Source organism: Pleurodeles waltl, chromosome 2_1, assembly GCF_031143425.1.
Source record: "Pleurodeles waltl isolate 20211129_DDA chromosome 2_1, aPleWal1.hap1.20221129, whole genome shotgun sequence".
Taxonomy (NCBI): Eukaryota; Metazoa; Chordata; class Amphibia; order Caudata; family Salamandridae; genus Pleurodeles; species Pleurodeles waltl.
Window position 1 is genome coordinate 806,668,284 of NC_090438.1, and position 17,664 is coordinate 806,685,947.

General features: G+C 43.6%; 1 protein-coding gene across 2 annotated transcripts in view; it reads left to right on the top strand.

Annotated features, from left to right (window-relative positions):
• Positions 1-17,664, top strand: part of C2_1H5orf22 (chromosome 2_1 C5orf22 homolog) — a 366,167-nt gene that overhangs the window by 32,721 nt on the left and 315,782 nt on the right. For both annotated transcript variants that reach the window (XM_069218592.1, XM_069218601.1), the window contains exon 2: positions 12,597-12,709. In XM_069218592.1, coding sequence (XP_069074693.1) covers positions 12,620-12,709 — 90 coding nt within the window. In that variant the 5' untranslated portion in view covers positions 12,597-12,619. The remainder of the gene's footprint in view (positions 1-12,596; positions 12,710-17,664) is intronic.

Genomic DNA, 17,664 nt, shown 5'->3' on the forward strand with positions numbered 1-17,664 from the left:
AAAAAAAATCAGCATTAGGGGTCCAGACAACAGTATATTTGGGCATTCAGGGCAGAGGTACGTGTCTTACCATGCAGGGGAGCTTTCCATCCAGTGTGGCGTCAAAATTAGCTATGGACGCTGCGCACCAAGCACAAAGTTTGGGGGAACTACTGAATGGCTTTGGAATGACACAGCGGGTGCCTTCAATGCATGCTCTGGCTTTGACACTGCTGGGGCTTTTTAAAGACCCTCCTCTTTAAAATATTTATGTAATGATTTTGTTTAGCAAGCCGTAATCTGTCTTGTGTTTAGTGTGCAGTTTCTAGTTTCTCGACGGGCCCTGCCGCCACTCGGAGTGTGCTACAATAAACAGCCGCAGCACCTTTCCACTTTCTTTCTTTAGCCGCCTGCGTCTACAGTGCTCCCACCCTGAGGCACATGGAACAAGTCCCTCTATTTCGGAGGCATGTGGAGTCGAGGATCGTGTGTTATCAGTTCTAACTGAGGGTGCAATATAATTAATTTGCTGCTGACTGTTTCCAGAAAAAACGCGTGAGGTTGCTGTCAGAAAATGGGAGCAATGTCTTAAATTATTAGACAGAAGGTCCTTTTCGCGGAATGTTCCAGATGTTGAGATGACTTTAGCAAAGCATTGTGCTAAAATAGAAAAATTTTCACATTGTGATGTATTTAGTGCCATCTATCAATTTCAACAGCTATCTTCAAAATTATGATGACGTTTTCGAAATGGGATTCCAATTTTGAAATGGGATTTTGATTCTGTATTCTTCACACCTGTCACCCTTTAAATACACATAGTGCCTATCCACAACTGCACAGTATCTTGCTATATATTAAAAAAAGAAGTGCACTGTACTTATCACTTGTAGAGTTTAGTAAATAATAAACGTCTACATCCAGGGGTATGGTGTTAGCTACTAGTGCTGCTCTAGATTTTATTGAATTGCATTACGATACATAATGTCACAAATGTAACTCCTGAAGCCAAAGGCTAATTGACTCCTAAATGTCACCACAAAATCATAGGATATAGTGGTATGCCATATTTTCCATCCGCTATGCATTTTAAACGACTTTTTCTACAACAAAAAATGAACACTTCTCAAATGTATCATAAACTATCTGTAACTGTACAGATTCATTTTGTAGATAGTATGCACAGTGATGTTCACCCTTCGGTGAGTTGGAAAATGCAGACATTTTCTTTGCAGGTTTATCTTTTGCACATTTCTAAGCATAATGTAAAATGTAGGCAGTGTTTCCCAGTTTATATTTTATGGAGCTTTTCTATTTGCAGTACTATTGTGCAGGAAAATAATTCTAGCTCATGTCTGCAAAGTATATTTTATGCAGAACTCTGTTGTTGAAAAAAAATCTGTCCAGCATAAATTGTTGCAAAATTTATGGTTTTCATGCAGAAGTTGCAAAAATGTGTAACCTTCACAGGCATGAATATTTTTGCATAGAGTAGTGACTACCCTCTCTATGTGCTGCAAGGATTTCTAAAACGCTAGGCTGAATCATAAAAACACTGACCATGTTGGGTGTGGGCAAAGGGAACAGTAGTGCAGCGGAAATTCCTTGGTCCGTGTGCAACACAGTTACAGCTGAATTAAATCGTGATAGTGTAGTGTATATGATTATAATACATTGATCTGCTTGATCCAGATTATTTTCATGGAGTGAAATGGAAAGCTGGGCTTACATCCCTCCCACCTGGCAAAACAAAGATAACATAATGGGGAGCCGCAGCCAATGGCCAATAGGTCAAGGGAGCAGCGGGTCTAAAATGTTTGGGAACCACTGTCTTATGACATTTTGTGATATTCCCCCTTGATCCATTCACATGTTCCTCCCCTTTAGCACAGTAATCCACCCCCTGAGACCACTCCCTCAACAAAGTGACTCTATTGTACTTCCAGTGCCTGACAGTGTCCCTCTTAGTTACCAGAATGCCCAAGGCTACAAATAACTTAGTGGTACTGGGTCCTATCCATTCACCCTTAAGTCCCAGTAAAGTTGTCTTGGGGTCTAACTATATTTGAATAACCACTATCTTAGAGTTTGTCATGTATGCCTGGTCAGTTTCTGTGAATGGCCAGGCATTCCCAGATCATGTGGTGAAAGGTGCCCTTTGTCCTCCCCAAATATTAAACATTGCTGGTTTGTTCCAGGTTTCATTTTATTTTACTTAATAGGTACGGGCTATAGTACATCAATGTAGTTATTTCACCTGGATGAGCTGTATGCACATGAAGACCGTGCGGACACTGGGGGTAATCTTTGTCTCTGTCCAGCCCGCATCATCCAGCTCACCCACATCGTAGAACCACCTATCCCTTAGTTGCAAAAGAGTGTCAAGTGTATTACTCGCATGCTTCATCTAGACATCACTTTGCACCCTTCAGTCTTTTGCTTTGGATTACGTTTCACACTCAAGACTGACTCAATTATGGGCACCTGTGACCTCCATGTCAGCAGCTTGTCTCTCAGCATGTTCCTCAGCTCTGGCAGGCATCAACACTCGCTTCAACCAAAGAGTTTCTCTCAGCATTCTTCATCTGAATGAATCGTATAAGCATCCATCAATAACTTTAAGACACATGGCTTCTTCTTCATTAAATTAGTTGATCTTACAGTGTTTGATGAGTGCATTGAGTCTTTCCGCAAATTCATTGGTTGTTTCACCAAATTTGATGTTCTTGACTGAAAACGTATTGTTCGTAATCAATGTTTGGAACTGGATTGAACTTGTGATTCAACACTGACGGTACTTGACTTCGTCAGTTCTAAGCATTCTTTCTGGCTTCTTTCACACCATCTCAAGCAGGATTAAATCTTCAAATTTCTCTATCCAGGCAGTCAATCTATTGCCGATATGTTGCTTTTTGGCACTATCAAAAGGTGGTGGTGGTTTCAGGAAGGCAGCAGCATGGTAGAACAGTGTGGAACTTACTGACATTGAGAGTAGCGTGCTCTCTGACGCTGTAGGATTATATAGATTGTGCAAACTTCCAATAAAGTTTTTTGAATTATGAGCCTTAGGCTCATCTTTCACATTAAAGGGAACAGTGTCTTCTGTCATAGCTGCCATCTTCAAATTTCACGACTTCCAATCTTTGCTCTTTGAAAATCTGTGAAGTTGTTCTGAGCCCCACTCGGCAGCTTGATAAGCAACAGGTTCGAGTATGGACAGCTCATTAAGCACAAACCTGAGCACTTCTCCTTGAGCCACTCCATTGAATGCTGTGGCACAATGACTCTCTTTAGTGGGCTCGGTGAGTTATTTGTTTTCTCCTTTCTACACATCGGTTTTCATTTTTTTGACACCTGGTTGATCTCTGGCTTGCAGCGGTTTGTAAACCTGGTTGTATCCTCTCTTAGTGTTAACGCTATGACAATGTATATTTTGCATTGCAGCATGGTACCTTTTAGTAGGGTCCTGGTCGTAGCTTCTTGACCAGCGATGCGTAGACCTCTTAGTGAAGCTTTCTCTGTTTTCAACTGCTACACAACGGCTGGAGTTGCCCTTTGAATCCACATACACCAACCGACGAAGGCACAAATGGTATGAACAAGCAGTTTACTTGAACCACAGCAAACTCTCTAGGAGAGCAATTTCTTCTTCGGGTTACTTTTTGCCTACCTCAGCCTTGGTACCCGCTAATGACAATGCCAGAAACGGAGCTGTAAATCATACGTCTTTACCCTCTGTGTGTACCTGTGAACTCCATCATTCTAAAATAAGCTTTCATTACATTCTCTTCTAGCAATTCCGTCACACTGATAGGAATTCTGTTAGGAGGCAGAAAGTTTCCGTCCAAAAACATGCAAAGCACTACAATTTGGTTTACAAAAGAAAGAGCCAGCAAAAGCATATATGCCAATAGACCCGATTCAGGCAGAAGGCTTGCTATTTTTTTTAAAGTAAAAAATGACTTTATGTTGGCTGTCTCCCTCCTAAAATTGCTTCTGCGTCCATGGAAGTCAATATGGGAAATACATTTTCCTGATTTCTATTTTTTAAATTTCCCACTTTACTCTTCTGTACTGTTGAAATGTATGCAAAAGTAGTCGTCATATACTACGAGAGTGGGGTGTATTAATCCACCTAGCTTTCAGAGTTCCAACTCTTCCTTTACATTCACAGCATGTAAGGTTGATTATTTGTGCTGCCCCGAAAAAGACCTACAATGGGAACTGGACAGTTAATATATTATTTATGATCCCCCTGGTACATTCTGCTTTCTACGTCATGAGCAAGCACGCAGTTATATCCTAGCGACACTGGAAGTGCTTTGCCAGCTCCAGCTCCATTCCTCCATATTCACAGTGAATTAACTGTAACCATCAGCCCTGCCAAGTACCATGCATCAGGGATTAGACTAACGCATTTTATTGCTGGTGTTCACATTACCGCACTACAGTGCATTAGTCATGCATTTATAGCACCCTCCCCCCACTACCTCAAGGCACGCTACGAGGAGCTGAGGGAGTGCATAGGGAATAAGCACGCTGTCAGCTTGTGTGTTGCAGCTATCTAAATATACATCGTAATGAACGGGTGCTGTCTTACGAGTTTGGAGACTGAAATCACAAGGTTGGGGTGAGTGCATTGAAACCATTTGTTTCCCAAGTTTCATTTGAACTCACTAACATCCGTTGCCATACTAATGAAGGGATGTGTGAACACATCCTCCCACGTGCCACCCTAACATAGCATAACGTATTGCGCCTACAACCATTGGGCGAGTTTGCAGGTTTGAAGCCCTATTGCAGGAGGCATTGCTATTGGCAACTTCAAATGACAGGGACACTGGATTTGTAAATCTGCAGATTTAGAAATAATGCAGCACTTGCTGCTTCAGGTTTAATGCTTTAAAGTACTAAAAAAGGCAGATGTTATTTTTACTTTATACATTTACAAAACAGTGACTCGAGAATATGAGTACATAACCCTGGTAAAGCCATAATGTAATGGTTATATTGCGTATACTGTCTGTGGCTTGCACCTTTGACACAGTAAATAACATTCGTCGTTGTTCGGATTATTTTATCACATGGGTAACACAGAATCCCTAATAGCGTATTTCATTGTTTAGTACCTCTGGCATATAGCTTCTAAGTGTCTCTGTATTATTATCAGCCTTCTCCTATCTATTGATGGAGTATGATGGCTCCAGAGTGCACTTGTCACTGCTAAGATTAGTCCTGGCTCCTGCAGGGGCCCCTCAGCACAGTACCCAGGCCTGAGAGCTCCTGAATAAGTCCAGAGCGGGGCCCCTCCATGTACTTTACATGGGGGGAGGGAGACTCAAGTTTTGTTACGCCGGTGCTTATGACGAATGGAAATGTGACACATAAGCCTTCTGAAAACGTGGCAGCTATTAACCTTGGCATTATGATCTCAGGGCCCGGATTGTAACAGATAAAGATTCTATGGCAGGTCCGGAGGCTTCGGATTTTGCTTCTCTTTCTTTTCTGACGTAAAGCACAGCAGCCTATTATAACACAACAAAACTTTAAACTACATATCCCAAGAGCCCCAGCCCTTAACTGCCCAATCACAAGGCATCCTTGCACTATATAACTCTGAAACAACAAAGTCTTTCCTCTTTCTTTGCTGCTGCAGCCGAGATAAGTACAATGCCATTATTTACTGTTGACCGCAGTGCGCGTAGCGCTTCGTGGTTCATTTAATTTAATAAGGTTTATTAAGATTTTCTTTGTTATTCGTCAGACGCTGTTTTTTTCCTAAGGATTTCAAATTTTTTGGTACAGAAACGTTTGGTGGAGCGGGGCCTGGAGGGCATCCTCTCCCTAGAGGACATAGTCCCCTTTCCATTTCGCCTCTTGCGCAAGAGCCGAATCAGAAATCTTTATCTTTATGATCTGCAAATCGCACCTGTGCTGTAAACGGTTGATTTCTGGTCCCACAACGCCCGACGGGGCGCAAAAACAAAATAAGGCTTTGCCTAGGTTTATGCAGGTGCTCCCTCCATGTTTGAAAATACATAATTGCAGATATTGTGTGTTTTGGTTCCTAACATACTCACCTTATAATACCCCCTGAACCACTTCCTTTCCCCATTAACAAGTTTATTATGGCGTACTACGCCGATGAGGAGGATCCTCCGTCTGATATTTAGGAAAATCAAGACTAATATCAAAAGGAAGAGCGTCTTGTGGAAGCACTAAGTTACCAAGTGCAGGATTCCGTGATTTGGGCATTAATCAAGGCCCTTAAACATTTTACTCAGTCATGGGTGAGATTTGGCAATAGGGAATTGCCTGGAGGCTCCAGTCAAAATGTTTCCCAGATACCGTTTCAAGAGTCTTGAGTCCCTGTTGAAACCCTCTGTTGGGGGCACTTCGTCCGCTGATATTTTGGCGCAAATCACAGCCTCTATACTCAGAGATCATGAATATCGAGGTGTTGATATTAAAGTAGCCTCTGGGATTAAATCGGTTCCTAATTCAGGAGATACCTCCTTTGACAACTCTGCTCATGCCTGTGATTCAGAAAAATCTGATGAGCAACCTTGCAAAAAGAAACGAAAATCACACCATGCCTCTACTTAGGTACCTGAAAATGCACGGCACAATCTGCTTTTTAAACCAGAGAACATCATTCATCCCAGTTCTACTGAGTGGGTTCCTTGCACATTATGCCCAAGAGAAATTGCGCCAGAACTTTGAACGCGATGTTCGTAACACCCTACGTTCTGAGTGTCCTCGCCCATCTCTGCTTGGTAAAGTGGCAGACACCCAAGAACTGCACCCCAACATGGCAACTTCCCTACGCAAGTTCACTAAAGACCCCAAGAAAGGTCTGGATCGTGCCTGGCGTGGATGTCAGGACAAATTATTAGATTTATCTGATCCTTTGATGAAGATACTAAAGCTTACTGTCCAGGCGAAGGAGAATAATTCTTTGTTAGATCCGGGGGGGATTCTAGAATGGGCCCAACAGGCCATCTTCATGCTTGGCAATGCCAATCGCAGCATGTCTGCCGACCAGTGTAAGTCTTTCCTCATGAGAATCAATCCCAAACTAGCTGATTTGGCATCTCAGGAGGCTGGGTCCTTCGCTAACGGCCTTTTATTTGGTGATAAATTTGTAAAGGAGCTTGGAAAGTATGTGGCCACCTTTTCAGTCCAAACATCGATTTAAAATAAAAATAATAATAAAATAAAAGTCTTCAACAACGCCCTTTTTATCAGGGCAGGGCGTTATAGAGGTCGAATGCCAGGTCAAGGTTTACAGCAGACCTCAAGAGGCACTTACAGAGCCAAAAAGTCTTCCTCCAATTTCTACCCCACAAGATACAGAGGTGGTTGAGGCAGGTTCCATAGAGGAGGTTATCGGGGAGGATCCACCGCAACAGATGTCTAGTTTGCAGGTAATCTTGATTCCAGATTCAGAAGTTGTTTTTTAAGGGGAAGTATTCAGTTATTTTGTGGACAAATGGGCGCACATTACACAAGACCCTTGGGTACTGCAAACAGTTCAAGGTTTTCATCTAGAATTTTATTCTTCTCCGAAGTAGTCCCATCCTCCAAATCAACTTATTTTTTCCCAGAACAAGAGCAAATTCATAACCATTTCATTTGCTATAGTAGAGACCATCCCTCATCCTCATGGCTTCGTCAGCACAGTGTTTCTTGTACAGAAAAAGGGAGGAGGTTCTCAACTTGTTTTGAACCTAAAAACGTTAAATTCTTGGATAGTTTATCGCCATTTCAAGATGGAGTGTATCCATCTGCTTGGGGATCTGTTACAAGAGAAAGATTGGATGGTACATATCTCTCTAAAAGACACTTATCTATCTGTCCCAATTCTTCCACCCCATCGAAGATTCCTTCAGTTTCAGTAGGGTCAGACGTATTACGAATTCATAGCCCTTCCCTTTGGTCTATCAGCTCCTTGGTATTTCACCAAGTTACTCCGTCCCGTATCTCACAGAACGCGTGGTGAGGCTGATTATTTATCTTGACGATATTCCAATACTAGGGCAGAGCACAGAGCTTATCCAGCTTCATCTTTCCTTGACAATTCAGTTGCTTCAGGGCTTGGGGTTGATAGTCAATCACAAAAAGTCAAGCCTAGTTCCCGCCTCAAACTATCACATTTTTAGGTTTTCAGATAATTCGATCAATGCTCAATTGAAGTTTCCCCTTCTCAAATGGAATTCTATCAAGAAAGAGTTGAGGAAAGCCCTTGCCTCTCAGAGTATATCATTGAGGATTTTGGCTTGCCTGGAGGGTCTTCTGGCATTGTCTCTTCAGGTCATTTTTCCAGGACCCCTTCCCTATCGGGCACTGCAATGCCTGAAGATTTTGCATCTTCAGAAAGTTTTAGCTTACTCAGAACAGATCACCCTGTCGAGGCCAGGACAGAAATTTCATGGTGACTGGACCATATGAATGCCTGGAACGGCTAAGCCATTTTTGCGTCTCAGGCAGAAATGATCATAGAATAGGATGCCGGTCGTTGGGGCTGGGGAGCTCAATGTGGACCAGTAGAAATGGTGGGCCGGTGGTCTCAAGAAGGGCTTCACCACTACATAAATTGCCTGGAACTGTTAGCAGGAGCATTTGCGATCAAGTCCTTGTCTTCCAATGCAGTGAAATGTTGCATTCTCCAGAAAATGGACAATGTCTCAGCGGTCCGTTACTTAAATCGCCTGGGGGGCACGAGGTCCAAACTTCTGGCAGAGATAGCCAAAGACCTCTGGCATTATTGTCTAGATCTCCAGATTTCAGTAATAGCGGTACACATTCCAGCAGTCTCCAATGTGAGACCGTCCTTTCTGATGCTATTGCTGGACCCAGCGAGTTGTCCTAATCCAATGATAATGCAGGGCCTTCTGTCTCTGATGGTGTGGAGATTTTCGGGAGACGTTAGCAAATGTCTGGAGTTTTGAAGCAAGCAATGTTCTTCTTCTCACAATCTTGGGCTACAGCCACCCACAAAAGATATGAATCAGCCTGGCAATGCTGTGTTAGTTGGTGTGGTGAACGGGATGTGGCTCCCTTGATGGCCAGAATTCAATTAGTCGTGAATTTTTTGTCAGAGTTAGCTAGTTCAGGTTTAGCGTATAGGACAGTGAACAATTCTAGATCAGCCATCTCAGCAGGCCATTCTCATGTTGAAGGTACACAAGTGGGTGAATATCCTGTTGTATGTAGACTTTTGAGAGGTATTAGATTGATTCTTCCTCTTCATCCTATGTACTCTGTCTTATGGGATGTTAATGTAGTCTTGACCTTTTTGAGGAACTGGCCTTCTAATGAGGACCTTTCCCGAAAACAACTGTCAGCAAAATTAACTACTGTGTTTCGTCTGATATCCTTCAGAAGAGTATTGAATGTAAAAGCACTTGATTTTGCAGTAAGAGTATTTACACCCTCTGGAATGTCGTTTACCATATCTAAACATACTAAAACTGCATAACATTGTATTTCCTATCCTGCCTTTCCTCACAATCATAAGTTATGTGTGGTCAAATGTTTAAAAGCATATGAGGATTGTACTAGAGAATTTAGATGAGATTCAGCAGGTCAATTGCTTATTTCTCTACAGAAACCTTTCTGCCCGGTCCCCTCTGCAACTTTGGCCCGTTGGGTTAAATGGTTATTATCAGAAGCAGGTATAGATACCAGTTGTTTTGGGGCTCACTCTGTTCGGGGAGCCATGGCATCCAAAACCTTTTCAGTGGGTACTTGATTGGAAGATATTATGGCGGCGGTGGATTGGTCTTCTGATTGCACCATTTTAAAAGTATTCTATCATAACCCAGTTGTGGATGTGGCAACAAGAGTGATAAAACAACTTTAAGCTAGCATAATCCGAAGCCTTCGGTCCTGCCATAGAATGAAACATTTTCTAGCTATTGCATCAAGAATTTTAGTTTCTATTAAGGACACAGAGGCGAGGATTGTCCCACCAGGACTAATCATATATATTTCATAATTGAGTATTTATGATGTTACATCTATGTTTTTCAATTTATATCCACACTGTTGATTTAGATGGTGGTACTTTGTCGTAGTAGTATTCTGTATTTTTCTATTTCTTAGGCAATGACGGCAAAGCTGCTTGACTTCTATGCTCCGGATGAGAGAAGGGTAAAGTTTGTTCTTTTTCTATGGATATGGTTCGTCTTCTGGAGGCTGGTGTGGTTCCTGACTGTTGGACTTTATCATAAGCTCCGCCATGAGCGAAGAAAGGCTTTGTTGTTTCAGAGTTATATAGAGCAAAGGATGCCTTGTGATTGAACAGTTAAGGGCTTGGGCTCTTGGGATATGTAGTTTAAACTTTTATTGTGTTATAATTGGCTGTTGTGCTTTACATCAGTAAAGAAAGAGAAGCATAATCCAAAGCCTCCGTGTCCTTAATAGAATCTACAATTGTTGACGCAATAGCTAAAAAGAAATGTTCAATTCCTTGATTTTTGTAAAAACTCGGTAATTCAGCAGCAGTACCAGTAAGACTGTGTTCATTTTCCACGACAGTGGTGACATTTCTAAACTTTTTCTAAAGAGTATTTTTGTCCTAAGGGGTGATTTGTTTGAGGACAAATATATGGCACGTTTTATGCCTGAGACTATTTTATATTCAACTGTTTAAAAACCTGTGTAGTGCAGGACTGGGTCTCCATTCTTTGTCTGAGGAAGATGTCCGGCTTCACTCAGCATCCCGAGGCATGCAACATCCAAAAATATTTTGTAGAAAACTAAAACAAATTGTCTGCATCTAGCCTGGCCATAAATCCCCACCGTGGTCTAAAAAAAGTACCAGTCACGTCGCAATGCAAATGTACTTGCTCACACGAATCATGGTTTCAAGACCTGAGCGTTCCAAGTTATTTTCATCCATTTCACATTTAAGGCTGGAAACTGAATGCTGGCTGTTTCACATGAAGGTGGATGACTTCATTTACTGTCCCAATGTAAATCACAACAGTTCCTCGGTGCAGGAGCCATGTGCTCACAACACAGCACTAAATATCAGTAAGAAACTGTCTAGAAAGTGCAGCGTTAATAATTAAGTCTCTTCGACTGGATGCAGTACTTTGCACAAGGCATGAGGAAAACATATATGCATTTGTGGGAAAACCTATAATGCATAAAGTTTTCAGTGACGCTTGGTTCCAACGTCATTGAAGTTTATGTGAGCTGTAGATAGCATGTTGTTCATCTTGTTGACCTTGGAAGGACGAGCGGCCGAATTGGCCCTCTCGGGATGTCAAACAAGTTAGGCAAAAATTACAGTAGTTTAACTCACTGAGCCATTCCTGCGATAGCATCTATCTTAAATATGCACACTGGATAGTTGCAGATTCACAAGCCCTACACATTTTCATCAATTGGTGCATGGACTACATTGGTACAATGGCCCAATTTACAAGAGACATTTTTTTAAGTTTTGCCTACAACACACATGCGCCAATGAAAGCTATTGTCCTTAAATAATATATATATTTTTTAAAGGGGGCTTGAAGCCTTCCCATTACTTACCTTTACTTACCACTGGTTTGCTCCACTGTCACTGTTTACTTGCTTCCCATCGGTCAACTGCTCCTCCTGGTGTCCGGCTTCCTCCTTGGCTTCTGAGTCTTCAGTGTCTTTGGTCCCTGCCATAGAGCACGGACCAAGTACCGCTTCCTGTGAGCAGTGTCCTTGCAGGTACTTCTTTTTATTTTTTTTTACTTACCAGCATGCCCTCAGAGTGCATGCTCTTTAGTCCCTCTTCTTCATCCCACCCCCTCTTGCAGTTATTTATGGAGTTACCCTTCCCACCCTCTGTAGTGTCATCACCCCCCCCCCCCCCCCATTAGTGTTACCCTCACTCACGTCAAGTCCCACTGGCCATTTTCACACAAAACCCCTGTACTCCTCACGCTTCAAAAGTAACTTTCCCCCACCACTCCTCCCTCCATAGACTTTCACCCACCCCCACCCATCTGCCACTCTCCAATGCGTTGGCATACCTTCCCCAAAGACCCTGCGCCTTTTTTACTTTTAACATGCTGCACAGCAGTGCTTGCTGCTGTGGAACATAGCTTAAAGGGGAAAAAAAGCCCTCTGACGCGCTCAAGCCTGAGTGTCAGTACGCTTTTTTGTTTTTAACTTTGCATTGTGTTGCACAACAGCTCAACTGATGTGCAACATGTCAAAAAAACTCTGACCAAGCCAGTAGATTTTGCATAGGCAAAACCTATTGGCTTTGCAATGCTTGTCCTTTTCCTAGTTGCTGTTCGTGGTTTAGACATGAATTTTTCTATCCCTTTAGCAAAGCATAGCATGTGACTTGTGTCTAAGAAATACCATTTGGTCAAAGTAAAGAACACAAAATGATTGCAGCAAACTAGCTCACTTTTTTTATGTAGTTATGTGCAGGATACATTAGCTTAGAACACAAGTTTATTGCTTACTTTTTAAAATCAAGTTTACTGCTTATATAAGCACCACGTTTAAAACTCACCCGTCTCCAGTTTGTGTCCAAGTAACTGTGTGGGATGGACTACATTCCTTTTGATCAGTAAATATATTAACTGAGTGCTAATCTGTTTTTATTTTACATCTAGAAACAACCTGCATCCTAGTCAGAATGAGCACTGCTGGGGCTGAGGGTCCTGCCTGCCGCCCCCTTCGAGTATACCAGCAGTTGCCTGTGTGGGTCGTGGAGGATCACCATGATGTAAGTATTGATAATGGCACCAAAAGTACTGTGTCGGTTTAGTTCTCAATATAGCACTGCTGCATAATGTACATAATCAGCACCATTTACTTGTGTCAATATGGTAGCACCCTCCCCAGCCTGGGTAACTGTCAATTAATATGTCACACACGTAGCTATGTATTACATTTATTTATTCATCTGTGTGTAACCACAACCTCCACAATCTAAACCTGCGTTCACTTCACCACGATCTAACACTTAAGTCACAGCTCTACAGAGTCCTTCAGGAGCAAAAAGGTTTGTCATTTAACTTACATGACACTACATCTCCCCCCTCTGTTAAATAAAAAATTACAACTTTGTTACAAACACCTACACAATCATAGCTCTTCGATAAGCCTTCTTGGCGCTTTGATCATTTGTCCCAATCGTGTCTTTGGAAACTGAGAATCAGCAACAGGAGTGTCCGTGATCTGCGTTGGTGATGTATGGGATACAACAGTCAGTTTTTTTTTTCCAATTGTCCTTTCTGAACCAATCTCTATATTGACATCAGCATCTTATGAGTGATGAGCCACCTGTCTGAAGTGCGAGGAATCTCATGTAATGGATTTCCTAGGATGTTGGGCAGTCACTGTGTCCCCTTTGCTGGGTATGACATGGAATGACGGATGAGCACTCGATCGCCTCTTGTGAATACAATGTCTTTTGCATGTTGTCTCTTGTCTGCAGAGGCCTTCATCTTCTTTTTATGATAAAAGTATTTTGTACAGGTTTCTTCTTCAGTTCTCGATCTAGTGTTGGTCCATTGAGGTAACTTGGTTGTCATTGCTGTCCCAAACATTAACGTCGCAGGACTTTCACCTGTGGTTGAGTGAGGAATCGAACGGTAAGCTCCTAGGGTAGAATTCAAGACAGTCTTTAGGTTGAGCTTTTCTAAGGCAGCACGCTGAACAGCTTTTTTAATGTACCCATGAAATGTTCAACAAGGCCATTAACCTGTGGCCAAAGAGGTGTGCTCTTCTGATGCTTTGCAGGAATACCCCCTGTCGCAAGGATGCATCTAATCTCTAAATGACTCTTTCCTGAGTGATAGATGAGAGCTCTTCTATCAATGGAAAATTGAAGTATTCATCCACAGTCACCATCACTTGATGACCATTGTCAAGTAATTGGAATTGGAATAGTATTTATATAGCGCTTACTATCCCTGATGAGGCATCAAAGCGCTTTTCGGCGAGTAGCACTCTACTCCGGAACCCAAAAGGAATTAGTGGTGGATTAGTATAGGGAAATATGAGTACAGTTTTAGTATTATTATGAGTTAATTTGAGCCGCGGATATGTGAGTTTGTTAGTTGGATTGGCTGGAATAAGGGAGGGGTGGAGGAGGGAAGAATCCAGAAGTGTTAATTGGAAGTTTATAGTAATAGGATTTAGGCTTGGGATGAGTAAAGGGGGAATGGAGGAGGGAAGAGTCTGTGGAAAGGGTTAGGGAGATCATAGTAGCAGGAGGGGTTTGGATGAGTTAAAGGTGAGATAAATGAGGGAGAATTTAGTAGGGTCGTTTGGGAGATCATGGTAGTAAACTGAGGTTTGGGTGAGTTAGATGTGGAAGAGGAGGGAAGAGCTTAGGCAGGGTTATTTAGGAGATGAAAGTAGTAGAATTGATTTGGGATGAGTCAGAGTGGAAATGGAAGATAGATTGATAGAGACATGACATATGGTGATGGGTAGACAAAGTAAAGCTTATAAGAGAGTAAAAATATAACTGTATTTATATGTTCGATGGCATGTGTAGCTGCAGATACACATGCTGTGCACAGTCCGCCATCTGGTGTTGGGCTCGGAGTGTTACAAGTTGTTTTTCTTCGAAGAAGTCTTTTCGAGTCACGAGACCGAGGGACTCCTCCCATTTCAACTCCATTGCGCATGGGCGTCGACTCCATCTTAGATTGTTTTTTTTCCGCCATTGGGTTCGGACGTGTTCCTTTTCGCTCCGTGTTTCGGGTCGGAAAGTTAGTTAGAATCTCGGAAAAAAACGTCGGTATTGTTTGCGTTCGGTATCGGGTTAGTTAGAACAAATCGACACCGAATTCTGAAGAGCTCCGTTGGCCCTTCGGGGTTTTTTCGATCCCCCGTCGGGGCCTGGTCGGCCCGGCCACACGTGACTTCAAGGCTGATGGAACGGACCCCATTCCGCTTCTGCCCAAAATGCCATAACAAGTATCCGTATACAGATCAGCATCTGGTCTGTAACTTGTGCTTGTCTCCCGAGCACAAGGAAGATACTTGTGAAGCCTGTCGAGCGTTTCGGTCGAGAAAAACATTAAGAGACTGAAGAGCCAGAAGATTGCAAATGGCGTCGACGCCGACAGGACAAGAGCGTTTCGAGGAGGAAGAAGAAGCATTCTCCATCCATGAGTCAGACTCAGAAGAGCTTGAGGCCGAAGAAACGCCAAAAACCGTGAGTAAGACGTCAAAACATAAGACTCACGAGAAGTCAACAAAAGCCCAGGGGACACCACCGCCAACAGGCCATGGCTTAACCCGAAAAATAGGTGAACGATCATCGGCACCGAAAAAGGGCACGCTTGTGGCGAAGTCATCTGACTCAGGTCGAGATACCGCCACACAGCAACCTCGGACCCGAGACAGCGGCTCCGAAAAAATTTGCCACTGAGACAGCGGCACCGAAGACGTTCGCCACCGAGACACCACGCCGAAAATAAAAAAGGTTTCTTCGGAGCCTAAAAAGACATCCGAAAAAGTTTCGGTTCCGAAACATCCAGCCTCTGAGCCGAAAACAGGTTCCTACACAGAGGAACAAGGATTAACCTCCCAAATGCAAAAGCATAGATTCGGAGAGGAACTTGAAGCTGTAGAGCCAGACTATACACAAAGAAGGCTCCACATTCATGAGGACACAGGGAAGATAACCACTCTTCCCCCAATTAAAATAAAAAGAAAACTTGCCTTTCAACAAAAGGACAAGCAGCCACAGGCAAAAGTGGCAAGGAAGACAACTCCACCACCGTCTCCACCACCATCAATACACGCATCACCAGTAACAACTCCACCACTGATGCACTCCCCAGCTCATACTACAATGAGTCAGGATGATCCCGATGCATAGGACCTTTACGACGCCCCAGTATCAGACAACAGCCCAGACTCGTACCCTGCAAGACCGTCGCCACCTGAGGACAGTACATCTTACACACAGGTGGTCGCAAGAGCTGCTGCTTTTCACAACGTCAACTTGCATTCCAGACCAGTTGAGGATGATTTTTTGTTTAACACCCTATCATCCACCCATAGCCAGTACCAAAGCCTACCTATGCTCCCAGGAATGCTAAAACATTCAAAACAAATCTTTCAAGATCCTGTTAAAGGCAGAGCCATAACTCCAAGGGTGGAAAAAAAATACAAGCCACCGCCAACAGATCCCGTTTATATTACAACGCAATTGACACCAGACTCTGTAGTTTTCGGGGCAGCTCGTAAGAGAGCGAACTCTCATACCTCAGGGGACGCACCACCTCCAGACAAAGAGAGTCGCAAATTTGATGCAGCGGGCAAAAGGGTGGCAGCACAAGCAGCAAACCAATGGCGCATTGCCAATTCACAAGCACTTTTGGCAAGATATGATAGAGCTCATTGGGATGATGTAAGGAAATGCCTCCTTGGCATGGTTGCCCCCTGACTTTTTGCCTTTGCTGATGCTATGTTTACAATTGAAAGTGTGCTGAGGCCTGCTAACCAGGCCCCAGCACCAGTGTTCTTTCCCTAACCTGTACTTTTGTATCCACAATTGGCAGACCCTGGCATCCAGATAAGTCCCTTGTAACTGGTACTTCTAGTACCAAGGGCCCTGATGCCAAGGAAGGTCTCTAAGGGCTGCAGCATGTCTTATGCCACCCTGGAGACCTCTCACTCAGCACAGACACCCTGCTTGCCAGCTTGTGTGTGCTAGTGAGGACAAAACGAGTAAGTCGACATGGCACTCCCCTCAGGGTGCCATGCCAGCCTCTCACTGCCTATGCAGTATAGGTAAGACACCCCTCTAGCAGGCCTTACAGCCCTAAGGCAGGGTGCACTATACCATAGGTGAGGGTACCAGTGCATGAGCATGGTACCCCTACAGTGTCTAAACAAAACCTTAGACATTGTAAGTGCAGGGTAGCCATAAGAGTATATGGTCTGGGAGTCTGTCAAACACGAACTCCACAGCACCATAATGGCTACACTGAAAACTGGGAAGTTTGGTATCAAACTTCTCAGCACAATAAATGCACACTGATCCCAGTGTACATTTTATTGTAAAATACACCACAGAGGGCACCTTAGAGGTGCCCCCTGAAACTTAACCGACTATCTGTGTAGGCTGACTAGTTTTAGCAGCCTGCCACAAACCGAGACATGTTGCTGGCCCCATGGGGAGAGTGCCTTTGTCACTCTGAGGCCAGTAACAAAGCCTGCACTGGGTGGAGATGCTAACACCTCTCCCAGGCAGGAATTGTCACACCTGGCGGTGAGCCTCAAAGGCTCACCTCCTTTGTGCCAACCCAGCAGGACACTCCAGCTAGTGGAGTTGCCCGCCCCCTCCGGCCAGGCCCCACTTTTGGCGGCAAGGCCGGAGAAAATAATGAGAATAACAAGGAGGAGTCACTGGCCAGTCAGGACAGCCCCTAAGGTGTCCTGAGCTGAGGTGACTCTAACTTTTAGAAATCCTCCATCTTGCAGATGGAGGATTCCCCCAATAGGGTTAGGATTGTGACCCCCTCCCCTTGGGAGGAGGCACAAAGAGGGTGTACCCACCCTCAGGGCTAGTAGCCATTGGCTACTAACCCCCCAGACCTAAACACGCCCTTAAATTTAGTATTTAAGGGCTACCCTGAACCCTAGAAAATTAGATTCCTGCAACTACAAGAAGAAGGACTGCCTAGCTGAAAACCCCTGCAGAGGAAGACC